Below are 24922 nucleotides of genomic sequence, written 5' to 3'. Positions count from 1 at the left end.
GACGATCACGGTCTGGGAGCGTTAGGTCGAGCCATTACGCCAACCGTGTAATCCAGATTTCATGGCGACAACTCTGGTGGCAGAATCTGCGGGCGCTTCCGTAGAAGATGAGTGGCACATCCTCTTCAATCCTTACACCAAAACCATCAATGTCGACGAAAGCTTTCCCGACAACCCTTTCAAGCTCTTCACCAGCCGCCCTCTCTTTGCGCCTCTGCTCTTCCCAAACCTATCCTCTGATGCACGCGATCACTGCGCCAATGAGCGAACATTTCTGTCCTGGCTACGGCTGTCCGTATATCTCGCGGTAGTAAGCGTCGCCATTCTCATCAATTTTCACCTGAAAAGTCAGCCCAGCGACCTCGAGAGGCGGCTCTCACATCCTCTGGGTATCATATTCTTTGTGCTGTCACTTGCTTGCCTTGCTACTGGCTGTGGCATATATATGCAAACAGTCACGAAGTACGCGCATCGGCGGGCCCTCGTGCAGAGTGGTGTCAAGACGCAATTTGTGTTCGGCGTCATAGCCTCTGCTATCATTGCAGCTTGTGGTCTGTTCCTTGGTGCTGAGGTACAGGCGCAGAGGCTCCACGGTCGTTGATGTTCTCTGTGGACTACGCACAACTGGTGCGTAACGGCACTCAGCTCAGCTAGTTGCAGAAGATCGTTGGCGTCCATTACGCTGGATGGTACCTCCTTCAATGTGCGCAAAGGATGCCAGTCCTGACGCACCGAAAGAATCGTTACGAACAGGCTAGCGAAGTCCTGTGGTGCAACGTCCGCTATGCCACATTCACTATCTTGGGTCACCATTGACTCGCCAATCACCCCAAACCTCAGCCGCAACTCCCCACGAGCCACTGGCCGAAATAGGGCGACCAAGTTGGGGGTGTTCCCACCCGGAGTGGCCCCTGTTATATACCCCGGACTCTCGGAAGTTCCGGCCTAAAGTACAGCCTATCCGATAGCTAACGACAGTTTGTGCACGACTTCGGCCTGATTCACAAAATGCTGCAAGCCTGGTGCTACAGCCGCACATAGTGGGCAACGCTCGCATCAAATTCATGCTGCGCGAATCTCCATTGCAAATCACTATCTGCTCGGCCTGGGCTCGGGCCAAGAAAGAACCCACGCCCACCCCCGCAGATCCCAAGATCCTTATCAAAGGTCGATCCTGGCGTTACATTCGCTAATGCCCGTCTTGGGGGCAATGGACTTCGTTGATCTGCGCCGTGACCCTCGTGCGCTATAAAATAGTCGACATCCTTCCTGCCAACCTGTCCCATCCTCATCGTGGACTTGCGCGCCAGACAGACACCGTGGCTACCCCAATTGCCACCGAAAAGGTGCCAGAAACAATGATGGACAGCAAGACTGATGCCAACCTCGAGGAGGGTTCTCTTATGGAGAAAGCTCGTACTACCAGTGCGACGTACAATGCAACAATGAGTCTCGATCCAGTCGCTGAGAGAAAACTTGTCTGGAAGCTGGATCTTCGGCTCAGTGAGTTGGCTACCCTGCAAGACTGCTGTTTTGACATTATTCTAACCAGAGCTTCAGTGCCTGTTCTTGCGATCATGTCGGTGCAACATACTCATACGGGCGGGCGCTGTGACTGACCCTTATTCCAGGTACTTGTTCAACGCTCTTGACAAGGGCAACCTTGGCAATGCGAAGACTGCCGGTCTTGAGGATGATCTGAACTTGACTGGGAATCAGTACAATCTGCTACTCAGCATCTTCTTCATTCCCTTTGTCCTGACTAGTCCCTTCTTGGGCGCTCTCGGCAAGAAATATGGACCTTCTCGTGTGCTGCCAATTATGATGTTCACCTTTGGCTCAATGACTTTGCTCACGGTTGCTGCTCACAACTTTGGCGGCTTGATGGCGTTACGCTGGTTCCTTGGCATGGCTGAATCCGCCTTCTTCCCTCTCGGTATGCTCAAACCAATCTCTGAGGCTACGAGCGCTGATGGCTTTTCCCAGTTATCTATTATCAGACCACTTTCTATCGCCGAGGCGAGCTCGCTCGACGACTGGCAATCTTCTATGCTGCGGTAAGTCCTGACCGTTGGATTCTCTCAGTTGCATCGCGGGACAGCCATTCATTGTGGGCCACCAGAATGTATGCCCCTGCCGAGCATATGAATACTCCAGCTACCACTATGAGCTCAATTTTCGTTCAGCTTGCGCCAGACGCTAATCATTGGAGCAGAGCAACATCGCCAACGCCTTTGGCGGACTCCTCTCCTTCGCTGTCTTCCGCATTCACACAGGTGCCCTGGCATCATGGCGCTATCTGTTCATCATCGAAGGCGCTCTTACGGTTTCGTTCGCCGTTTTTGCATACTGGTACCTGCCATACAACTCTCAAACGGCCAGATTCTTGACGCCCGCCGAGAAGGATATAGCGTTCTACCGCATGCAAATGGATTCTTCCTCGATCGTCGACCAGAAGTTCAACTTCAAGGATGCCGCCATTATCTTTCGCCACCCAACAACATGGATGATCCTTGGCATCGAGATGTGTCTAGGTGTACCACTTCAGTCTGTTTCGCTATACCTGCCGCCCATCATCAAGCGGCTTGGATATGGGACCGTCAAGACCAACCTCTACACGGTCGCCCCCAACGTCACTGGTGCCGCCATGCTCCTGTTGCTAGCATTCGCTTCGGATTACACCAAGATTCGATCTCCTTTCGTCGCGCTCGGTTTTGCTTTCACCATGATTGGCTTCATCATTTATGCCTGTGTCGACGTCAAGTCCCAGCTGAATGTCGCCTACTACGCATGCTTCATGATGACTTGGGGTACTTCAGCGCCATCAGTCATCCTCGATACCTGGTTCAACAACAACATCGCCAACGAGAACCGACGCATGCTGTTGACTTCAGTGGCTGTACCGGTCGCGAACGTTATGGGCCTGGTGGTACGTATTCCTGTGATCCTGTATCGGGCGCGAAATTAGTCTTCCGGTCGTGTTTCTTCTCAATGCGTGTTCTTTGTTCTAACGGGTGCAATAGAGCAGCAATATTTTCCAAGCGAAAGATGCACCCAAGTACTTCCCTGCTCTTGCCACAACGGCCGCCTTTGGTGGAACTGGCCTCATTTTGACATGCTTACTGATGCTGTGGATGATCATCGACAACAAAAGACGCGACAGAAGAGCTGGTCGTGTGGTCAGAGCTAGAGATATTCCGACGGAGCTCCTTGCGGATGGACCAGCATCGCCAGAGTATCGTTGGCAGTTGTAGAGGAGGAAGGACGTGTCGGTGGTCCAACTACAAACGTCAATTCGAAAAGTGGCAAGCCCGCCGGCATCACTCGACTTGATGCTAACATACGAGGAACCTGCCGTATACAGAGCCAATACACCTGGATTTCTTACAATGGAAGTCAAGTCCCCGGCAAGTGCATGTCTCACCGTCCTGGTAAGCGCAACTGCATCATGTGATAGCGACCGAGTAGCTACCTCTGCAGTCAGCGTGTTTGCTCATCTCTCATCTCGGCCTCGAGAGGACCGACCTGTGTTCGGTCGCCTCAAATCGTCTTCGTCTATCACCCTTGCTCCTCGAGGCAGATCGCCGCGATAGTTGCGGTCGACCACCACATAACCACCATCGCTCGGTCTAAGCACTTCGTACTCAACTACCGTACCACTCCGTCGCCTCCCAGTTCGTCTCGCCGCGACATTGGCTTCGCGTTCGCGGTCTGAATGCCGCCTTTGTACAGGTGATGGTGGACGCGGTGAACGGGCAGCCGTCCGTACAACGCGTTCTATCTGATCGACCTCGCGAATATTTCGCCCTCGCGACGGCGCACGACTTCCAGTTCTTGACCTCACCACGGCGGCTCCATCGTCGCTATCACTCCCATCACCTCCCCCACGACCTCGATTCCCTGCCCTCCCTCGTCCATGCAGACCCCTGTCCAAGATAAGCAGTCTGACTAGCTCATCCGTCTCGAACAGATCCCGCTCCATCCTCCTGATCTGCACTCTCTGAACCTGTTCAGCCAGCGATTTGACCATATCCTCAGTCTGCCACCAGATGAAACGGTGCGACATGTCGGTATTGTAGAACTGAGCACCCTTCTGAATCAGATCCGCTCGTCCCTCATCCAACTCCCACTCCTCCTCATCCCCTCTGAAGATCTCTTCTTCCTCCTTGAGCTGCTTCGCAGACTTCTTCCGGTGGTGGCGCTTCCGCTTAGTCCGCCGTCTTCTGGCACCACCTTTCTCGTCGTCGCCAGACGGCGTCGAGTACTCGCTACCATCGCCACCCTCCACGTCCCTTGTCCTCCGCCTGCCAATACTCACGAGATCGCCTTCGGACCAATAGTCCCCCTTTTCGATTGCCTTCGCCCTCAGCCCCGAGTTGACCAAGAACGGCCTCTCCAACCTCCGGAACTCCATCCACAGATCCCTGACCGTAAAACTCAACAGCTTCGTATAGCTCTCCTGCTCCTCAGCAGCCCGAATCCCGCCCCTCCTGCCCCCTCGATGCCCCGGCGCACCACGCGACACACCTCCAGCACTACTGCTGTCTAGCGTCTCGGGCATGACTCCGAAGGGGTCGCGGCCCTCAGCAATGCGTTGACGTAGATAGGCCCTCTCAGCGAGGATTTCTTGGCGGAGATTGCCGAGTACGATGGGGATGCGCGTTGGGGCGGAACGCATGGTTGAAAGTAGAGAGGAGTAGACTCCCAGCAGGGTTATGATAGTGATGGCGAAGGAGATGAAGCCAATGGTGACAGAGGCGTAGGAGAGGGAGGTTGGGATCGCCATTGTGGTAGATGTTGGTGTCGATTGCCGAATGTGTGTGGGCTACTGGGGCAGTGAGTGCAATAGCTTGTCGATGTTCCGTGGGCTTTCAACAAGACACAGTGGCTTCGTCGTTGTTAGCCCACCGCCTGTTGGACTGGAGATCCTCACAATCAACGTGTTTCCGGATGTTCCGTGGCGATCGACATACAACACATCTTCGTTCACTGCCTTTCCCGGTCCTTTGCACTCGCGCTGCGACCAGCCATCGCGATGAGTCGACGGCCTCCTGTGTTTGAAGTCGTCATGATCAGCATCTGACATGCCGCGACAAGTTCGTCGCGGGCTTCGCCAGAGTGTGGAGTCCCCCATCCATTACTCATCAGGACGTTGCGATAGTGATTGTTTTGAGCGTCGCTAGATCGGGAATCGGTTTGTGGGGAGATCCGATATGTCCGAGATCTATAGGTCCTGTCATCCGGTCTAAGTCGTGGTTTTTGCGAGACCGGTTGACCAGCCACCAACTGGCATGGCACAAGTGACTTCCTGGATAACCTCGGGAATAGGAACAGCAGCAAGAGCAGGAGCACATAGGTACCGCCCCTTCTCGTCCGCATATGCCGTGGCCAAATCATGCGTCACAGGCGCGTTCCTAGCGCCTTCCACGATCGCTGGACCCGTCAACCGGCCCAGATGAAGGTCTAAGTGAGACCGGGTGACCAGCACGAACGATCTCACAGTCATTCATCACGCTGGCTTCCTCGAACATGTCTTACTTACCAACAGCCAAGAGACTGTAGGTCTGAATCGGAGCGGCTGGGTCTACGGAGCCAATTATGTCTCAAAACGCCCAAGGAAAAGCTTACGCTGGATGGTCGGCTCATTGCCGCTCCCGCGTCTCTTCATGTATTGACGATATATATTCGTACCGATATTCAGCACCGATTGTAGCTACTGACGCGCCACGTATCTAGGATGAATTAGACCGAGGATCAATTCCAACAAGTTATCAGAATCCCGCGATCTGCCGTGAGGTTCCACTGGATCCTGTCCTCGGAACCCCCCAACATCTGGGCCACATATCAAACAACGTCGTTTGCGCCGAAGACATGTCAGTCGAGCAATGCTATTCCTCTTCGTGCCACTTCTTCACAACCTCACCATCACCAATATTGACGAAGTCATACTTCCCTCTCGGCGACTGCGCGAGCAAAAACACGAACTCCTCCTTTTCACTAACATTCCGAACTCGGTGCGTGTCACCCGGCCCAACAGCTAGAAAACTACCACTTTGCATGTCAAAGTCCTGAGAGACGCCGTCTTTGGTCGTAGTCTCGATGACGGCGTTGCCTTCCAATGGCATGAAGTAGTCCCAGACATTTTTGTGGAAGTGTGGTGGGACTTCACCTCCGTTGGGTGCGAGGCGGATAACGGTGAACTTGACCTCGCCGCTGCTGTGCACGAGCGTTGGATGCCAATTGGCTGGCTTGGGAGGGACACGCGGTACGGTGAGTAGGGAGGTGATGTGGTCGGGCTTGATAGCGTTGGTCACACTTCGGCTTTGCTGATGGATGTAGTGTGTTGGCGCAATGGCGCGTGCCGAGCGAGGAGCTTGCGGTACCATTGTGAAGAGGCCATTGATGCATCGTCTCATCTTCTTTGCCATGTCCACCGGTATTCAAGTGTTACGCCAGATGATTCTCCTTTGAAAGCGGGCTAGTTCCGAGTCCAGAGTTGTGGTTTAGAGACACCGAAACCCCACAAAGTGGTGATGGTGATAGTCTGTGGTCTCACCAACACAGAGTCCAGTCTACCTTCATGATTCATTGCCTTTCATATCGCTGCCACTGGGTGGCTTGACGTCAGCCCCCCCAGATGAGGGGCCTGATATCCGCGTGTCCTGCTCGTATACAGCCTACAAATCGGGCTCGCATCGGAGAGCTCACTATCAAGGAATTTTGAGGTGGAATCGGAAGGCAAAGCAACTGTCCATTTGCTGGGGAAGAGGTGGACAGGCATGCGTGACTTGGGGAGTACGAAGCCGAAGGGTGTGGTGAAGGCGAGTGTGTGAACGCAAGCTTCGAGCCGACGATAGCGTGCTCAGTATACCTGTAGACGCCGCATGGTGCTTCAGCCAGGGACGCACCGTAGAAATGAGTTGCCATCTACTTGTCGCCTTGACTTTCTTCTGCTGTCTTTTTTGACTTATCCTCCGACTCCCATTCCTTGAATGCTTTCTGCCGTTGCCGCGAGTTCCACTGTAGTGTTCTCGAAATACTGTTGACCCAGTCCTCGCTTCGCCTACCTGGAGGCATAACGTTGGCGAATGGGTAGCGTGAAGCAGATATCGTCACGTAGTCGCCTGGGCAGAGCTCGACGCTGAGACAAGACTTAGCATATCATCCACTATACCATCCACTACAATGGCCATTGCAGAGTAATTGGGACCTGGGAGAAGCGGAGAAAAGTGGTACTTACCGTTCTCGACCATCGAAGCTGGCCCAGCTGTTCGCCCGAGCATCATAGGGAACGCCCAGCCTCAACACAATGGTGTCGGGTAAGATAATGGGTCTGAAGCTCAAAGTGTGCGCGCAGATCGCTGTAACAAGGATCACAGGATTCTCAGGATGACACAGGCTGCCACCAGCAGCAAGGTTGTATGCTGTACTGCCTGTTGGAGTGGCCACACAAATACCGTCTGCTTGTACAGTTGTCAGGTGCTCCTCGTCGCCGAAGAGCTCAATACTACTCATAGTCGGATTAGGTCCACGATCCACGACCACATCATTTAAGATCTCGAATGTCCGATCTGGTTTGTGGGTATGCTTTCCTTCAGTCTCGTCGTGCATCAGCTCCTCGACAAGATCCGCATCCTCCGCGGACTCATCCTTCGACTTCTGACTTCGCATGATGGTACCTTCGAATCTGAGTCTCAGACTGATCGTGACACCTTCCCGGAATGCTTGCGTCAGAGTCTGTTGGTAGTCATCGAAGTCGAATTTCGTCAGAAAGCCGAGTGATCCCAGAGCAAAACTCAGCACAGGTGGCACGACCCTTTGGAACAGCCAGCTGGCATATAGCACAGTACCGTCTCCTCCCAACGTGACGACGAAATCGAATGTGTGCGGTCGGTGCCTGGCGAGCTCATTGTTCCAATATTTGAGCCGAGGGCCAAAGCTGTCCGGATCTTCTTCCACGAGTCCAGCGGCATCGAAGGTTTTGTTCTCTTTCATTGTATCCTCAACATAGACGATGTAGTCAACGTCACGCTCCTTGTCTAGAAGCCATCTCGTCACTTCACGTGTCTTTGCGATCAGAGTTCTGTCGTGGGCTTTCGTGAGTAGAAACACCCGTCGTATCTGCAACTTGACCTTGAGGTTGCTCAACTTCTTCGCCAAAGATCGCACACTCAATGCCATGTCGCTCAATTGCTTCTTAGTCAGTAGTCGCGAATGTGTTGCCCGGACGTCCTCATTGGAATTTGAGCTTGCGGTACTAGCGACTGAGTCTTGTGTCTGCAAAGGACCGCCTTCGTCGATCTGCTCAAGTTGTCCATTGCGCTGTTCGCTTTTTGGTGGTGTAGTTTGCGCCGTCTTCTCGGCAACTAGCTTATGCACCAAGCATTGCGAGGAAGTCCTCTCTTTGTTAGGAGGGGGTTGTTCGGCGGCGGGCTTCATATTAAGATGGATCTTCTGTGCTTCAGAGGCGACAATCGAAGACTTGCGCCGACGTATGGAATCGTTGTCAAATAAGACCTAGTCAGGTACAGTCGTTAGCGACATGATCAAATGGTGATGTAACCATGGCCCAAATTCACGTACCTCCATCTCCCGGTTCAATTCATCGTCACTTGAGTTGTCACCCTCCTGTCATGTTCTGATCAGTACTGCCTGATCGAAAACGGACTATGCCTACTCTTGTGACCGTCCGGGACAGACTATACATGCCATCGCTGATAGTCCGACTGAGATGTGGCGCACCACTAGCACGATTGGGTGCTGCCATTCTGTAAGGACGTTGGCAAGCGGTGGGCCGTTGTGGGACCGGGTGTGTCTGCGGTTCTCAGTGTTCTGTCCTACCAGATCATCATGGCAGAGCAAAGCCTTCTGTAGATAGGGAGCTATATTATAGACTCGTCAAAGAGTCTGGCATGCGAGATGCGAACTTCACATATTCCAGGTACGAATGAACTCGATGACAGAAACCCCGCCGCCTGGCGTGGCGCTTAGTCACTTACCGAGATCTATTAACTGGTTGCAGCTAGGCTCGGATAGGCGTGCCGGGTCCCTGTGCTTGCCTTGGTGGGCTTTCGGCGAGGGCCGAAGTTGATGCGGGAAGAAAATATTTCAGACGCGGTGCACTGGTTGACTTCGTGCTTCTTTCTCTCGGGCGCGCAAGCGTTACCCTCTCTTACGTCGCGTCGCTCATCGCAATCCTCTGACCATGGCAACCAACGGGGACCTCAATGGGTCGGTCAATGAGCCACACAAGTCCTTCGACACGATCCTCGTGCTCGATTTTGGGTACGCGACCGAGACCTTGACCGTTAGAAACGTAGTCCTTTGACTAATGCGCTTGTAGGTCGCAGTACTCGCATCTGATCACTCGGCGACTCAGAGAGATCAATGTCTATTCAGAGATGCTCCCGTGTACGCAGAAAATTGCTGAGCTACCATGGAAGCCAACTGGTGTGATACTTTCCGGCTCGCCGTGGTCGGTCTACGATAACGACGCGCCTCACGTCGACCCAGCTGTGTTCGACCTAGGCGTCCCCATTCTCGGCATATGCTATGGCCTGCAGGAACTGGCTTGGCACCATGGCAAGAATGTCGCTGCAGGAGACAAGAAGGAATATGGCCACGCCTATCTCAACATCGAGCGCCATTCGGGCAAGAAAGAGCACATCGATCGTCTATTCGAAGGGCTCGGCGATGAGCTTGAGGTGTGGATGAGTCATGGCGACAAGCTGTCCAAGTTGCCAGATTCCTTTGAGCCGATCGCGAGTACCAAGAACGCCCCTTTCGCCGGTATCGCAAGCACAGATAAGCCGTATTTTGGCATTCAATTCCACCCCGAAGTGACTCACACGCCTCGCGGGAAAGAAGTTATCAAGAACTTCGCCGTCACCATCTGCAAGGCCCGCCAAGACTGGAGCATGGAGGCCTTCGTCGACAAGGAAATCGAGCGCATCCGTGCAACTGTTGGACCAAAAGGTCGAGTCATTGGCGCGGTCAGTGGCGGTGTAGACTCCACTGTAGCTGCAAAATTGATGCAGGAGGCTATTGGTGATCGATTCCATGCTGTCTTGGTCGACAATGGCGTTCTCAGACTGGACGAGGCCAAGACTGTGGAAAAGACACTGCGGGAGCACCTCAAAATCAACCTCGAAGTCGTGGATGCTGTTGACCTGTTCCTGGGCAAGCTGAAGGGCGTCACAGATCCCGAACGCAAGCGCAAGATCATTGGAAACACATTTATTGAGATCTTCCAGGACAAGGCTAAAGCCATTGCGAAAGCAGCGGAGAACTCTCCAAGTGCCGGAGAGATCGAATTCCTCTTGCAGGGCACATTGTATCCGGATGTCATCGAGAGCATCTCGTTCAAGGGTCCTTCGGCTACCATCAAGACCCATCATAACGTTGGAGGTCTCCTTGAAGGCATGCACCTGAAATTGATCGAGCCACTGCGGGAGCTGTTTAAGGACGAAGTGCGTGCGCTGGGCACGACTCTCGGCATACCTGACGAGCTGGTGTGGCGTCATCCGTTCCCTGGACCTGGCCTTGCCATTCGCATCCTTGGTGAAGTCACTCCCGAGCAGCTCAAGATTGCCCGCGAAGCCGACAAGATCTTCATCGAAGAGATTGTCAGTGCCGGGCTGTATCGCAACATCTCACAGGCATTCGCTGCTCTGCTTCCCGTCAAGGCTGTTGGGGTCATGGGCGACAAGAGAGTCCACGCACAGGTGATCGCCCTCCGAGCGGTAGAGACGACTGATTTCATGACGGCAGACTGGTATCCTTTCGACGGCGCATTCCTCAAGCGTGTCAGCAGACGAATCGTAAATGAGGTCGATGGAGTCTGCCGCGTGGTATACGACGTCACTAGTAAGCCGCCCGGTACAATCGAGATGGAGTGAAGCAGGAGATCAATCTGAAGGATCCATTCTATTCTCAGATAGACGATAGAAACGATAGACAGAGACTGTCCGCAAGGACTTACGGCCAACACGAACGTAGACGACATCACGGAGAGGGACTCCCGGCCGGATCGATTTCAGGGAATACGCGAATTTTTGAGCGACTGCCACTTCGTTACCTAGGTAGTTATTCGCTCCTTCCATCTATAATTCGACGATCTCCGAGCATCGTTGTGCACTCTCCTGAGCCTGTTCATACTCCACCGAATCGATTCTGGACGACTGCTTTAGCAACGACGATGCGACCTTCTCGGTCCGCCGGCCTCTTCTGCGTCCCTCCGTTAAACGTCCACAGCAGCAGACTAGACGCTACCCACAGACAGCCGCCTCGTCGCAGATGAGTGAACCATCAGCACTCGACTATGCCCGCTACTACGGCCTTGTTCAGCGACCTCGGCACCCTCTTCGCAATCTTACACAGCCCGCTCCATTTGACGTCGATATCTCACTGCCGGCCCACCCCGAAGTATTCAACGTTGAAGACCCAGTCAACAGCGAGAAACTAGAAATCAGCCAGGACGGCATGCTATTCCTTTCTAACGCCATACGGCCGCCTTTCGCTCCGCAGTGGGAACAAATCCTCGATAACGCCTCAAGCAGACGGCGGCTCAAATGTGAACTGCCCTTACTGAAACGCAATCATGAGAAGGATCTACAATGGTTTCGAAAGGGTCTCGACATGGACAAGCTTTTCCGGCAGCTCAGCGAATGCCATCCATTCGCAGATGGCATTGGGCGTGATGTTGAAAGGGACCTAGCAGCAGCAGTCGCCAATACACAATCGATGCTACAATCACCTCGTCTCGAACTCACCAAAGCTGCAATGAACTGTGCTATGTCAATGATCCAGCAGAGTCGGATAGCGCACAAGCCACTACAGTATTGGGACCTGCCAGCAAGGAAAAAGGTATGTCAACATCGGGCTCGACGACTTTCTCACTAATCCGTCACAGACCACCTCCGACGAGCCAAAGGAGCCGCTTCTGTCTCTGCCGCTGCCGTCATCGACCGAGGACGACTCTTTGGCACAAGCACAAGCAGGTCTGGACCATCCCTTACACCAGCCAGTCGACTTGGACGAGCTACTGCTACATGGAGAACGCGGGGCAGCTGCGCGTGACGGCAGGTCCATGCACGAAGCTCAGTCCAGGCTAGACTCAGCCGAATACGATTCAATCGACTACGATCAAACCGCACACACAGCGCCCACGACGACAGATCTGCCAATGAAGAGCATGGCACCCACTGAGTTGTCGCTTGGCGGCACGGCTACCACGACTGCGCTCTCGCCTACTTGTACCGCATCGTACGTCGACAATCTGGAAGATCAAACAAACGGCCCGAAAGATATATTTGACGACTTCGTCGACTTTGACAGCTTTCCGAGCACAGAATCGCCCGTGAAGGGTGACGTCGAACATCAAGTCCAGATTAGAAGCAACGTACAGCCTCACAGCGAACTAGGCACGGCAGCGTCCCAGGCTGCGGCACCCGCATCCATCAACCAACTCGAGCTGCCTAGACTGCCCCCAGCCTATCACTTGGTCGCTGTTGATGTTATGACCGCGAATCTGATCAGCCAGCTGCAACCTTACCAAACAAAATCATGGCCGAAGGATGGTCTCGACCATCTTGCTGCCCGTCATTTCTTTCCCGAGCAGATTGACTGTACAGCAAGAACAGAGCAATACCTTACGCCGCCTTCGAAAGTGGCATCTAGCCATGAGCTGCTTTGGAAACAGCCCGGTCTCAGATTGCTCGACGAGGATGACGATGAAGAACCGCTTGAATCAAGTCTGGACTTGTCCGACGAGGTTTCAGCCAATCCGACTTCGTCTGCCGCGCAGGCATGCCTGTCTCAGATCGGAGGCGACGTTCCGCAACACTCAGCCTCAAGACCTTCTCTTCGAACAGCATCATCATCAACGCCAGATCCGAGTTCGATCGTTGACGCGTGCCTATTACAGGATACAAAATTCGGGGTACGTGTCGAGGACACGAAAGTCGTACAGCAGAATTCGGACACCCCAAGTCGGTCTACATTGCCACAGAAAGCAATTGCCGCAACTACTACCAAGATGGATGAGTTCCATAAATTAGCGACTGCAGAGCTCTTGGAAATCAAGACAGAGCCCGACATCAAGAGCCGCCTCGGTGTGACTCAGGTACCAGCTGGGCAGAAGCGGAAAGCCTCATCAGAACTGCTGAAACGAGAAACAGACATGTCGTCTGCGTTAGCTAAGGGATTCCAAATGCCAACGATAACCTGGCAGCAACCAGCCAAACGACGTCTGATTGATACAATTCGCCAGACTCGGCCTGTACATCTGAACTCGAAAGGCGACAACCCCAAGTTCTCAGCAACAGGCGCGCTTTCATCCTTTCTCGACCTCAGAGCAGGACGCTTTAAGAAGCCGAGCCTTCCTTCCGCAGAAACATCAGAATCCATACTCGCTAGTCGGTGCTCCTCACCGTTGTTCTGTCCTCCGGATGTGCAGCCATCTCCGAATCCACGCAACACGGTTGAAACTGAGCTGTGCAGGAACGGCCCAACATCTCTCAAATTTGATCCAATCTTCGTCTCACAAGCCTCTGAGTCCCCACCAGACGACCAAGTCGACGTCCCTTCCACGCTGAAAGAGACGCTGAAAGCGTTGGCTATGGATAGCCCTACTTATACACCGCTCACGCACCCGCGCGTGATTATGCTGGATGAGTCCCTAGTCCGCAAGAAGAGACTTATGGCCGTCATTGATCGACAGGACGACAAAATGCTACGCTGCGTCTACCGCAGATTGTGTTCGACGCCTGATGTGATCTTGAGTCCAAAAGTCTGCTTACTTATCACGAACCTGCAAGCGCTAAAACAGAAGAGTCTCCCAGGCACCAAATCCTCCTCTGCTCAGACAATACAGGATCGCGTCCACATACTCTCGCTGCAATTCGAGCAGGTCCAAGTGATCATCGCTCTGCCAGACCCATCATCCGCTTCAGTGCCAGGTCAAATGGAGACAGTGGCAGAGTTTGCCGCCTGCTGCGCCTCGATACGGTTCAGCCAACCCGATTCCGGTACTGTAACACCGGTTTGGATCGTCACCTCCCCCACCACCAGTACTCAAACCAAGAGTGATCTCGACCCCGTGACCGCCTGGATCTTTCACCTCATCTGCCAGCACAGCCTACCGGTGCTTCCCAATATGTCCTTCATCGATGACACTACGGTCTGGGAGACGTTCCTGCGCGACGCGGGTGTCAACGCGCTAGCAGCGCAGGTCATGTTGGGAATGCTGAAGAAAGATGGTGATGCTGGTGGCGGAGAAGGTTCGGCTCAGCAAGCTGTGTCAGATAGTGGTCGGGAGAGCTGGGGATTGGGGCGGCTTGTGAGCATGAGCGAGCAAGCGAGAAGGGAGATGTTTGAGGCGTTGGTCGGTGAGAAAGCTCTGAGCAGGCTGAATCGAGGTTGAAGGTGGATGAAAGCGAAAGGCGATCTCAGTGTTCTGTGTGAAACCTTAGCTTCAGGAATGTTAGACCAGCAATCAGTGCCGCCTATGTATTGATCTTGCACCGCTGCTAATTCCAAGCTATTCTCGAGGGGGCCACTACGTGGGTCAGACTTGCTACTAAGCCGTCGCTTCGAGTCCTACTTTCCGTACCTAGCCAGAGACTGCAAGCCTACCCAACGGTTACCGATTGGTCAGCACTTGGACTTCTGTTTTCTTGACTCTGCTGGATTCCCATGACGATGCCAACGACACCTAACGGCGCGAAGCTGAGCTTGAGCAAGAGAGACACGTTCGGAGGATCCTCGGGTTGGGCATTAAAGACACTGTTCAGGCAGCGGCTAAGAAATTGAATACGACTGAGGCGTATGGGATATGCTTTCTTCTCTACCGAGTCGGCTTTACAGAGCAAACACGCATCAAGATGTTGTCTAATGCTTTCTGGTCATTCAATCATCATCGGAATTGGATTCAACGCTAGTTCGAGATCGAGTGATGGATTCAACGTGCAGGCTACAGCATGGTGAGGTTCGGTCCAGCATGCAGCACTTCTTTAAATGTTCGAAAACGCTTGCCTGGAATGAAAAGGGAAGTACCGAAGTCGATATCGGTTCCGCGGCGTTCCCTGAAGCAATCGATGTCCTGCAGAAAATCGACCTGTTCAACGGCAAGTGGATGAAAAGTAAGAACAACAGTATATGGCGCTGCCGTCTCAAGCAAGGACATTCATCGACTCCATATTTCGACCTAGACTTCGTCGTCAAGGCACATATGCGTCCTCGTGAGAAAGCCTTAGGCGAGGTGGAGGCACTGAAAGCGTTGCGGCATCCTCACATATGCGCGTATGTTGCGCATTTCCAGTCAGACCTGGGCACAGGCATTTTGATATATCCTTCAGCTTGTATTGATCTTTCAGACTTAATGCGGAACGTCTCTCTGTCGCTCGACGTCACTGGCGCGCTCAAAGATGCTCGGGGCTACCATGTGGACTCCACAGGCCCAATTTTACGATCTCTGTTATGGCATAGTGGATCAAACGACGAAGGTGACGCTGGCCGAACGTCAGGCTGTCCTGATCCTTGCCAGCGTCACTTGTTCGGTCTTGACCTGACCGTACGTATTGCCATGTTGTCGACGTACCCAGCCTGCCTCTGCGATGCCATAAAGTACGTCCACGACAAAGGCATCCTTCACAGGGACTTGAAGCCAGAGAATATCCTTGTGGATCGAAATGGGTCAGTGCTGCTTGCAGACTTTGGGTGTTCCGTCTTCACGTCTTCTTACGACGTATCAGACGGTCCCAAAGGCGCAAAAAGGTACACAGCACCGGAGGTTTTCGAGGAAGGCATCATGTATACTGAAGCGTCGGACATCTTCTCACTTGGAGCAGTGCTTTCAGAACTCGAAACTTTGACACAAGGCCATACGCTCGAAGAATATCAGCTAGTGCGGCTGAAGAACATTCAAGATTCACCAAGGCGGATCGAACGGAGGTTTTCCGATACCATTGGGGAGTGTGAAGCGTGGTTGCGCTCTTTCGAGAGGAATTCGGATCCCGCACGGATCGAGACAATCATTAGTATGCTGTCTCAAGACCCTGGGAAACGGCCGACTCAACGTCTTGCAGGTCAATTGCGACATGACCTTTCATTGAGGTGTACGGACTGTCACACCGCAGCCTAGCGTCAGATGCTGCTTCGTCAACAAGTCGGGCGGCGGGATCGACTTAGTAGTGACTGGGGAATTGGCCGAGGTGTCGTCAGATGGTCTGACTGGTCTCATTTTCGGGGGCTATCGAGAGCCCCACTCGGGCTGTTCCTGAGTGCTTAGAAGCCTGTCGCCCGGGAGCAGTAGTGATTTCGCTTACCACGTGCAAGGTGAACATCGCCAACAGCTCCGTATATGCTCCAATGACATATCCAAGAATCTTGTACCAGACACGACGTGTGATTGGGATTCCTTCAGCCGGCGCTGTTCCGGGCACGAACCAGGACGGGAAGAGGAGGATTCCAATGGCGATAGATCTGCTGCTCAGTAAGCGTGAGGTCGAGAAGTCGACGCCCGGCGACAATCAGCGCTATCTGGAATGCATACCCTATACTAGGGAACGCTTCGTAGAGATATTTCAGAAGAAGCAGTACTCGAGCTAGCCTTAGGACTGGTTGAAGCAAGCCTTCTATCATATTCAACGACGTGTATGGCAATATCCTGTATGTGAGGGGTCAACTACGAGCGTGCTATTATGGGAAAGTAGCCTTACCATATCATCCATAGCCTGCGCAAACAGCGAAGCTGCATACGTTTAGAGTTCCTTGACCATCGCAAGAGCTGCTTGAGGTAGTGTGCATCGTCGACCACGAAAGTCGTAATAGTTGCCTCCGCGTTCGTTTGCAGTCGTACCTTCCAGCCCTGAGAGTAGAGCCAATGCGTTAGAAAGACATCGTCGCCTGAGTCAAGTCTAGTACGGCCCAACCAAAGATCGTGTGTGAAGGCGTCGAGGAATTGATGTGACTTTATGACTTCAGCGCGATAGGCAGCCGTACGGCCCGACAGACAAGTCATGCCCTGATCAATGCGATTGTTAGACGCAACCCGGATCATTCGTCTTGCGAGTCGATCAGCCGCGAGGAATTGCCACAAAGTTACTGCTGCAGGTGATCCTGGAAGACCGGCTTCTTGCAAAGTTCCCACGCCGCCAACGACAGGGTCTTCGAAGCACGCCAGCATGTGTTCCAGAGTGTTCCGTTGCCAGAGCACATCGTCGTCTGCGAAACAAATAATTGAGCCGGATGCTTGCCGAATGCCAGAAGCCATCTGTCCCCGCTTCGAGGGCTTTCTGACAGTCAGGATTCTCAGGGAGGTTCCAGGCGTGGAATCTGCTGACATGCTCTGGCAACTTCTTGCCTTGTCAGAGTAGAGCTTCACCTGTGCGTAGCTCTCTTCATCGGTCACGACGATAATCTCAAGCGGACCATTGCATAATATCGTCCTAAGTGTCTCCAGAAAGGACGATTCAGGACGAATTGTTGGAATGATAACGGTAACGTCGTTCGGAGGCTCGAATGAAGCCTTCCCCGTTAGCGGCGTCGGCACGAAGTTCGAAGCTAGTAGGTGGTCAATGCAGCGTTTTGAGATGCTGTAAATACTGTGATTGGTGTCAAAGCATTGCACGACTGCAGGTGTCTTCGACATACTTACTAGTAGGAGTAGAGCGCGGTGCTCACAAATGTCATCTCGGATGTTTGTGTCTACACTTCACTCAAGCTGATCATGGCAACCATGGGCTACGTCGTGACTATCCAGAATCTATATGTATGTGCTGGTGAGCGCCCGTGGACTATCAAGTATGTGCCGGTAATACGCGCGCAGGCAAGACACCAAGCGGACGCTGAGATTAATCATCATCAGTATCGCTCTGCTCGAGAGTCTGCATTAGCGCAACAGATGTCCACAGATCGAATACTTGGGTATCAATGTCATCTTTTGCCCTAATGATAAGGTGGCAGGAGTTGCGACAGGACTTCGGCACGATTGCCCGGTAAGTTGGTGACTATTGAGGTTTGAGATGCGCTGGCGCGGGACGAGACGCTGCGCAACCCTGCTTGTGGGGCCATTTTCCAAAAGTCCCGAGTGTGCCAAGGGCGCCTCATGGCCTAGGACCAGCTTCCCAAGGCGCCTGCTCCAAAGTTCGTCAAGTTAGGCATCATTTGGGTAGCTTTGACGCAAGACGAAAACGCCACTACAGCGTTGAGCTGTCGCTGAACTTTTACTGATAGGAAGCATGTTGACTGACCTCCTGAGTATGCTGTGTTCCCCGAAAACGCAGAACCCATCTCTGCGGTGGCATGGAGGGTGACTTGAGACTAGACCCAAACAACAATGAGATCCGAGTGCTACACCTTGAGCCCAATACAGACCCGACTGAAGCGGATACCGTGCGTGGCGACGAGCTCAACCCCATTCGCTGTCGTCGTCAAGTCGTATCTCTGCAATCTTTGAAGCCGGGTGTCGGTGCAAGTCCACAGCTCACACTAGAAGCCATACAGGCGAAGTATCGCGCAGTTCACCAAATTTGGGGCGATGCATCATCTGGGACGAGCGCTCATCCAGACTCGGAATGTAGGTGACTTTCCTGTCAGGTGATCAGGGCACTTCTACCTGGCGTTGCTGACGGACTGCAAGCCGACCGATTCGAATGGGGAGACTTTGCGGCGCTCTCATATGTCTGGGGCGATCCGGCAGCACAAGAGATCATCATGGTCGATGGTCAGCCAACAAAGATACAGAAATCCCTTGCGTGTGCTTTTCGATACCTGCGTATGAAGCAACCTATTCAGGATGGTCTAAAGCTCTGGGTTGACGTCTTGTGTATCAACCAGAATGACCCCATCGAGCGCAATGAGCATGTCCTCCGGATGGGCAGTATCTATCAGCAGGCGAAACAAGTACTGTATTGGCTTGGGGATGCGGACGAAGCCAGCAACCACGCGCTGGACCTTATATCTCGAGTTGCCACAGAGTGGCGCAAAAACGCTCAAGATCGATGGCAATTTTCTCTGCGCGAACTTAGGCCAGACCTATGCCGAAGTCAGGGATGGCTGTCTATCCTAAAATTCATGCGAAGGTCCTTCTGGCGGCGAGTCTGGATTCAGCAAGAAGTAGCCATGGGTAGAGCCGACATGCCATTGCTTTGCGGTCACAAAGCGATAGCCTGGGGCGAATTACACGAGGCTCTTTATCTTGCTGCTTACAGAGATTTAGGACACGTGGAGACTCTGCTGGCAGACGAGATCACCAGAGACAACGGACCGACCTCACATTTGTGGAATGCAGATCCTCTGAGAAGGGATCAGGTCTATCAGCTAAATACTATCCAGCGCAAGTTGCGAAAGCTCACAGCAATTGCAGATCGAGAGGCCTTGTTGGCACATCGTATAGCCGCTGTCCTTCACTTCAGTCGATCCTCTGAGGCAAGCAATGACCGTGACAAAGTATATGGTATAGCTAGCTTACTCCCAAGCGCCGTCACGTCCTTGATGCTGGTGGACTACCAGCTGTCGGTTGAACAAGTATACACGTCGTTCACCAAAGCCGTCATCCGAGGCATCCAAGCGCTCGACATCTTGGATCACTGCGTGCTCACGGCAGATCAGCATACGCCTAGTTGGGTACCCGATTGGAGAATATCAGGTCACGCTCGCTTGTTTGGCGGCATCAAGTATATAAAACCCCGGAAGGCAAGCCTTGATATTAAGCCAGTCACGCACTTTAATGATGCCGAGGAGTTGCTGACAGCCGAAGGCTGCAGGATCGACATTATTGACGGCCTAGGTAAGTCGTCAGACTCTACCAACGTGCAGTACAACGTTCAGCGCCAGTTGTTCCAGTCGCGGCGGTCAGCGTCAATGTATGAGAACAGTCCTGAAAATATATGCGATGTGCTATGGCGTACGTATACAGCGAATATCAACAGAAATGGAGATCCTGCTCCAGAGTATTTCGCTGATCTTCTCGATTTGTACGGCGGCAGCGCAAACAGTACTGGTTCGGACCTAGCCGGTGTCTCTCTACAACGTCTCCACTGCCTCGGGGAAGTGCTGAGAGACACCGCAGACCTTCAGTTCGCAGGCAAGCCAATCCACGAACACTTGTCCGACCGTTCGAGCGCTCCGAGGAGAGTAAAAGGAACCATGACGAGCCTTGGACCAGCACTAGAGCGTGTCCACAGAACGTTCATCAACAGGCGCCTCGCTGTTACAATTAAAGGCTATCTCTGTGTAGTGCCAAACGCGAGCTTGCCTGACGACGTTATTGTTGTGTTGTTTGGATGCTCTCTACCCGTCGTTCTTCGCCCTGACGAGGTGAGCGGTCACTGGACTGTGGTTGGCACGTGCTACTGCCATGGGGTCAGTCAGGGCGAGGCAATGGAGCGGCTCAGCGACGGTGGATTGCAGGCCGAGAGCTTTGTCTTGCAGTAGCGTTTGAGTTGGTGCTTACGAGATAGCATCTCTTGAGCGTCACATGGCAACAAGACTAATCCGGGGAGTTCGAGCCAGGGAGGGCCCTCTAAGACTAGTATTTTTCGCTACCCGTACTGGGTTTCAAAGGCCCATTCCAGAGCGCAAACGTTCCAGTTCGGCGTACAACTCCATTTCGTCTGACAGCTCTGAGTCTCCTAGGAGACGTAGTAGCTCCATACATAGCCTCTTCAGGTTCGCCTCATGTGCTGTTGTCTTTGCGGCCTGTGTCGCTTCGATCTGGGCATCTTTTGACAAGGTCGCCACCGCAGAGTCCTCCCTACTGGTAATTGAAGAGTCGATTTCTTCCAATTCATCAACCTCGTACTGCTTCTCCGGCTCCGGCTCCAGCCCAGCTGCCTGTTGCCTCTGCTCCTTTCGCCTCTCCACCAAGGTCACAAAGAGCGGCAGCAACGTCTCCCTGATGGCCTCCGTGAGAGCTTCTCGCGCTCCCGTCTCAAGCACGTCAAGAGACGGCGTGAAGGACGACGACAGGAGTAGCGTAAGCCCAAAGATCCCAGTAGTCTGCTGCGAGCGGGGGCTCGAGGCTTGATGGAGGACGGCTGTCATGAAGGGCGCGGTCTTTGTGCCGTAGGTGGGCAAGTCTTTCGCCGAGGAGCCCTCTGCGGCCAGACAGCGCAGGACCTGGATGCAGTATTGGCCGAGGTCGTGTTTGGCGTCATCGTCGAAAGAGGCGATTGGAAGCTGCATAATTTCTGAATGCAAATCTGGAAAAAAGTTTGGATTGTAGTTGATGCGCCGGGAGACGATGTCCCGGGAGACGATCAGTAGGCGCGTGAGGTTGATCAGTGCTAAACTCTCCTTGAGTCTGGCTGCATTGACTTCGGGAGGCCTCTGCAAGTGCTCTCTCTGTGCACGTGCTTTGCCGAGCATGAAATACAAGGCGTTAAAGATCGAATGATTGATTAGCACGTCACGAGCCTCTGGGACAATGCTGAAACGCGTGAGTAGGGCTATTCCTGCTGTTAACGACGGGAGCTTGTCGAAGTATGCGTCCACCATGTCCAACACGCTTTCAGGAAGCCCGGGGAATTCAGCTACGGCGTCAACCACGTGCTGCTGTGTTGAGAAGGCGTTGTGAATGAGTGTCATTATCGATATGGGTCGCTCGTAGTTGGGGTTCTGAGGTAAGTCGGAACTAGGGTCGTGGACATATTCGAGGTTTTCGACAAGCTCTCTGAAAGCGTCGGAGTCTACGGGGTGTGCTGCCACGTATTCGGGACGACCGGACACATAGTGGACGATCTGGCGGAATGCAGGCAGGTATGGGGAGGCCTCCTCGCCGAGATTCCAGTAGCATTCAAGATAATCCCAAAAGCTCTCGGGTGACTTCGCTAACGCGATCTGGGCATCATCCGTCCGAAGGAGGCTTATGCAGGCTCGCGATAGTTCGTCTCGAGTCTCTTCCCACTCGTCAGTATCGTCGTATCGCGAAGACTTCATCCGGCGGCCATATCTGAAGAGCCTGGCGAAAAGTGGCTTCGGGTCCAGTATGTGGCCTGTTGCTGCTGGGACCAGAACGTGTTTGAGACCGAATGCCGCTGGGAGAAGGGACAGTTCGACCAAAGCGGGGACAAAGCGCTCATGATGCGTCTTTATTAGCAGAACAGCCGTGGAGTCCTCCCCAACGGGTTTCCCAAGATCAGCTGCGGCACAAGACACAAAGATTTCCACATCTTCCTCGCCTTTGATATCAGACGCAGCTTCATCGAAGTCTGTGCAGACGTTGAAGAGTGTGGGCAACACCAGATCGAGATGGCGTTGAGCTTTGACAAGGGCTTTGAGACCCTGGATACCGTCGCGATACACAATCAAAGAGCGATTGGTGTTGTTGTCGGCGCAGCAGTTGGCGACAATTCGTAGCGCTGCACGAAGAAGTTGGTCGTCGTGATTGAGTCGCTCATCACCGATGACGCGCCGTGCGACGTCCAGGATGCAGTCCGGATTCTGTGGCTTTGGGGAGTACCCTATGACCCGCTTGCAGAGGCCGAAGTATCGTCGCCAAAGCTCGACGGTTCTAGGCGCCTCTGCCAGGACCAACATGGTGTCCACAGCCCAAGCAAAACTCAACGCATTTAAACCCATCTGAATCGCGGCCAGGAGGGCTCTGGACAAGTTCTCTAGCATTGTGGCCACAGGCAGTCGAGCAGAATCGTGTTCACTAGCTGACACATCGCTGGTGCCTGTTTGGAGCATAGTATCGATCTCGACATTATGCTTGGCTGCAACCGTCTTCAGATCTTCCGACAATGCTTTCCATGCCTTCGAACCAGTCAGCACGACAATGAGGACTTCCGATCCTACAGGAACTTACATGCCCCAGGGAGGCCTCTATGTCGGCCATCTCAATATTTGGGCCTACCTTATCGCCAGGTGTGATATGAGGTGTCTTGACAACCGAACGTCGTCACGGGGAGGACTCTGTGACCGAGAGCTCCTGCTTCTGCCAACATGCTCGTATCCCCAGATAGATACCTAGGTAGCTAGTCACGTTGTCCACAAGGCTGTACTTTCCGTCAGTTAAGGGGTAGTAGGTTGGCCATTCAAAGCCAGAAGCGCAGCTGTAAACGATAATTCAAACACAATTCAACGACCACACATTTCATCCTGCTTCGAATACCCATACAACGGTCTGTCAACCCCCTCAGGTCGCGTCTGACAGCTATCTCCTTCTCCGAGTACATCAAAAGCGACCGTCAGATCAACGATGACGCGTGCAGCGCAAACGATATCGTTCGCCCTTCTGGTGACTTCGGTGCGCGTGTTGCGATGTGAAAACACTTGACACATAATACTGATGTATACACCAGGCCTACCTCCTCCTCGCTCTGCCGCTGTTCACCGAGAACTCGCCCATACCATCGATTCTTCCAGCGAAGATCCAGAACGACATTATTCCATACCTACCGTTCTGGGCGGTAGTGTCACTCGGGGCGTACCTTCTAGGCAGGCTGGGCCTCGGAGTCTTGACATTTAACGACACACACGATGCCTACGTCGAGCTACAGGCGCAGATAGAAAAGGCCAAGGATGATCTTAAGGCGAAGAAGGTGGACACGGATTGAGTCATTGTATTCCGCAGTCCTGGAATGAATGTAGCACTGGGTTGGCAGCGCACGTTGGCCGGTGTCCTGCCTACGTACGAATAATTCGCACAGCTAGCTGCGCTATGTGCATCATCTTCATCGAGCCACCATGTGATGGCGGCTTTGCCGGTATCCAGTTCTGTGTCGGGCGCGGCTCGTGCTCTCCCTCCTTGCGCCCTGTCTCAAGGCTGAGCATTCTGGATGGCCAAACAGCCATGCCTTTTGCTGTCTAGTACTTGGACAGGGCCGCACTGAGCAGACGGCAGTTTCTGATGCTCGAGAGCTCCTGGCTGGACTTAGGTCGCAGGCTGCGTCTTCGCCATTTCATCATGCTCGTCAATGTCGGTGGCCTCCCAGGGATAGCAGATCCAAACATCACCCACAGTGACAGCAGCCAGGTAGCGATTATCAGCCAACATGTCGTCGGGCAGGTGACCCTTCTTCTCCTTGTCCTTGTTGTGAAGCACAAATATCGAGAATTTGGTCTTTTCATCTCTGCCCAACTTCCTCCGTGCCTCCTCGACGTCTTTCTCGAGCTCTTTTACCGCATACTCTAGCGTGGTACGTGTGTCGTCGACCTCGTCCACAATCAACACGTTCTTGCCAATCAAATTGGCCATTTCGAGCGATGACAGGTCTAGCCATTGTGTGCGCGTGACTTTTGTGCCAGGCTGCTCGACTGGATCGGAGCCTGAGAGCTGCTCGTACAGACTGAGACCGATGGCCTGGATGGGGATGTTTGGTGCGCCTGGCTGCTTAAGGAAGGATCTCTACAGTATCGTCCGGTCAGTGCAGGCACTTTGTGTGCTGTCGTACGACCCCCGGGTAGGCACATGACTCACGAGAATGCGCGCAGGGACGTAGCCTCCTCCTCCGATCGCGATCATGAGGTTGGGTGTGAACTCATCGAGGATCTTGGGCGCCGACTTCTGGCATAATTTGTGAATCTGTTGTCAAGGGCCCAGATCAGTACTCGAACAACGTTTCACTGCCTGGGTTCTTGCAGGAGGGGCTCGTACCTCGTTGTACGTGACGTACACTTTCTGTACCATGTTGGGCACTTTCTCAATACAGTTCGGTTGCAACACGAGAGAGGAGTGTTGAGGAGAAGAGAAGTAGTCACGCAGTCTGTATATAACGGGGCCAGTTCACCCGTCGCCTTGAAGTGAAGAAAAAAAGGTACGGCATCAACTGCAACGGCGGAGCCTGCCGAAGCCCACCCCACCATCCCGCCCCGGTCACTTCAACATTGAAATTTGGGGACGCCCGCGGCTTTCACTTTCAAACTCCTTGAGCTTTCCTTGGTGTCACTCTCACCTTACCAAGATACCCATGTGATT

General features: G+C 53.4%; 12 protein-coding genes across 12 annotated transcripts; 7 read left to right on the top strand and 5 right to left on the bottom strand.

The window, feature by feature from the left end:
- Positions 1 to 61: 61 nt before the first annotated feature.
- AB675_10966 (uncharacterized protein) lies at positions 62 to 601 on the top strand (the record flags this gene model as incomplete). The annotated part of the gene is made up of 1 exon (XM_018139772.1): positions 62 to 601. The coding sequence occupies one exon, from the start codon at positions 62 to 64 to the stop codon at positions 599 to 601; it is 540 nt and encodes a 179-aa protein (XP_017995489.1).
- Positions 602 to 1361: 760 nt separating this feature from the next.
- Positions 1362 to 3254, top strand: AB675_10965 (putative transporter; the record flags this gene model as incomplete). The annotated part of the gene is made up of 6 exons (XM_018139771.1): positions 1362 to 1503; positions 1561 to 1579; positions 1632 to 1936; positions 1987 to 2057; positions 2216 to 2929; positions 3024 to 3254. The coding sequence occupies 6 exons, from the start codon at positions 1362 to 1364 to the stop codon at positions 3252 to 3254; spliced, it is 1482 nt and encodes a 493-aa protein (XP_017995502.1).
- Positions 3255 to 3493: 239 nt separating this feature from the next.
- On the bottom strand, positions 3494 to 4786 carry AB675_10964 (uncharacterized protein; the record flags this gene model as incomplete). The annotated part of the gene is made up of 1 exon (XM_018139770.1): positions 3494 to 4786. The coding sequence occupies one exon, from the start codon at positions 4784 to 4786 to the stop codon at positions 3494 to 3496; it is 1293 nt and encodes a 430-aa protein (XP_017995515.1).
- A 1102-nt stretch (positions 4787 to 5888) lies between these two features.
- AB675_10963 (uncharacterized protein) lies at positions 5889 to 6428 on the bottom strand (the record flags this gene model as incomplete). Its single annotated transcript, XM_018139769.1, has 1 exon — positions 5889 to 6428. The coding sequence occupies one exon, from the start codon at positions 6426 to 6428 to the stop codon at positions 5889 to 5891; it is 540 nt and encodes a 179-aa protein (XP_017995495.1).
- Positions 6429 to 6927: 499 nt separating this feature from the next.
- AB675_10962 (NAD(+) kinase) lies at positions 6928 to 8767 on the bottom strand (the record flags this gene model as incomplete). The annotated part of the gene is made up of 4 exons (XM_018139768.1): positions 6928 to 7141; positions 7241 to 8517; positions 8584 to 8628; positions 8678 to 8767. The coding sequence occupies 4 exons, from the start codon at positions 8765 to 8767 to the stop codon at positions 6928 to 6930; spliced, it is 1626 nt and encodes a 541-aa protein (XP_017995435.1).
- Positions 8768 to 9205: 438 nt separating this feature from the next.
- On the top strand, positions 9206 to 10898 carry AB675_10961 (GMP synthase [glutamine-hydrolyzing]; the record flags this gene model as incomplete). Its single annotated transcript, XM_018139767.1, has 2 exons — positions 9206 to 9285; positions 9344 to 10898. The coding sequence occupies 2 exons, from the start codon at positions 9206 to 9208 to the stop codon at positions 10896 to 10898; spliced, it is 1635 nt and encodes a 544-aa protein (XP_017995449.1).
- A 397-nt stretch (positions 10899 to 11295) lies between these two features.
- On the top strand, positions 11296 to 14422 carry AB675_10960 (uncharacterized protein; the record flags this gene model as incomplete). The annotated part of the gene is made up of 2 exons (XM_018139766.1): positions 11296 to 11865; positions 11912 to 14422. 2 exons carry the CDS (start codon positions 11296 to 11298, stop codon positions 14420 to 14422), a joined length of 3081 nt encoding a protein of 1026 aa, XP_017995463.1.
- A 576-nt stretch (positions 14423 to 14998) lies between these two features.
- AB675_10959 (Sperm motility kinase X) lies at positions 14999 to 16141 on the top strand (the record flags this gene model as incomplete). The annotated part of the gene is made up of 1 exon (XM_018139764.1): positions 14999 to 16141. The coding sequence occupies one exon, from the start codon at positions 14999 to 15001 to the stop codon at positions 16139 to 16141; it is 1143 nt and encodes a 380-aa protein (XP_017995480.1).
- A 2162-nt stretch (positions 16142 to 18303) lies between these two features.
- On the top strand, positions 18304 to 20436 carry AB675_10958 (uncharacterized protein; the record flags this gene model as incomplete). Its single annotated transcript, XM_018139763.1, has 2 exons — positions 18304 to 18577; positions 18641 to 20436. The coding sequence occupies 2 exons, from the start codon at positions 18304 to 18306 to the stop codon at positions 20434 to 20436; spliced, it is 2070 nt and encodes a 689-aa protein (XP_017995452.1).
- Positions 20437 to 20559: 123 nt separating this feature from the next.
- Positions 20560 to 22840, bottom strand: AB675_10957 (uncharacterized protein; the record flags this gene model as incomplete). Its single annotated transcript, XM_018139762.1, has 2 exons — positions 20560 to 22758; positions 22811 to 22840. The coding sequence occupies 2 exons, from the start codon at positions 22838 to 22840 to the stop codon at positions 20560 to 20562; spliced, it is 2229 nt and encodes a 742-aa protein (XP_017995526.1).
- A 363-nt stretch (positions 22841 to 23203) lies between these two features.
- Positions 23204 to 23561, top strand: AB675_10956 (uncharacterized protein; the record flags this gene model as incomplete). Its single annotated transcript, XM_018139761.1, has 2 exons — positions 23204 to 23251; positions 23307 to 23561. The coding sequence occupies 2 exons, from the start codon at positions 23204 to 23206 to the stop codon at positions 23559 to 23561; spliced, it is 303 nt and encodes a 100-aa protein (XP_017995511.1).
- Positions 23562 to 23878: 317 nt separating this feature from the next.
- AB675_10955 (Xanthine phosphoribosyltransferase 1) lies at positions 23879 to 24634 on the bottom strand (the record flags this gene model as incomplete). Its single annotated transcript, XM_018139760.1, has 3 exons — positions 23879 to 24352; positions 24425 to 24511; positions 24602 to 24634. 3 exons carry the CDS (start codon positions 24632 to 24634, stop codon positions 23879 to 23881), a joined length of 594 nt encoding a protein of 197 aa, XP_017995445.1.
- Between the last annotated feature and the right edge of the window lie 288 nt (positions 24635 to 24922).

The sequence above is a fragment of the Cyphellophora attinorum genome (genome assembly GCF_001299255.1).
Source record: "Cyphellophora attinorum strain CBS 131958 chromosome Unknown Contig39, whole genome shotgun sequence".
Lineage (NCBI taxonomy): Eukaryota > Fungi > Ascomycota > Eurotiomycetes > Chaetothyriales > Cyphellophoraceae > Cyphellophora > Cyphellophora attinorum.
This window is presented reverse-complemented; position numbering and strand designations above follow the sequence as displayed.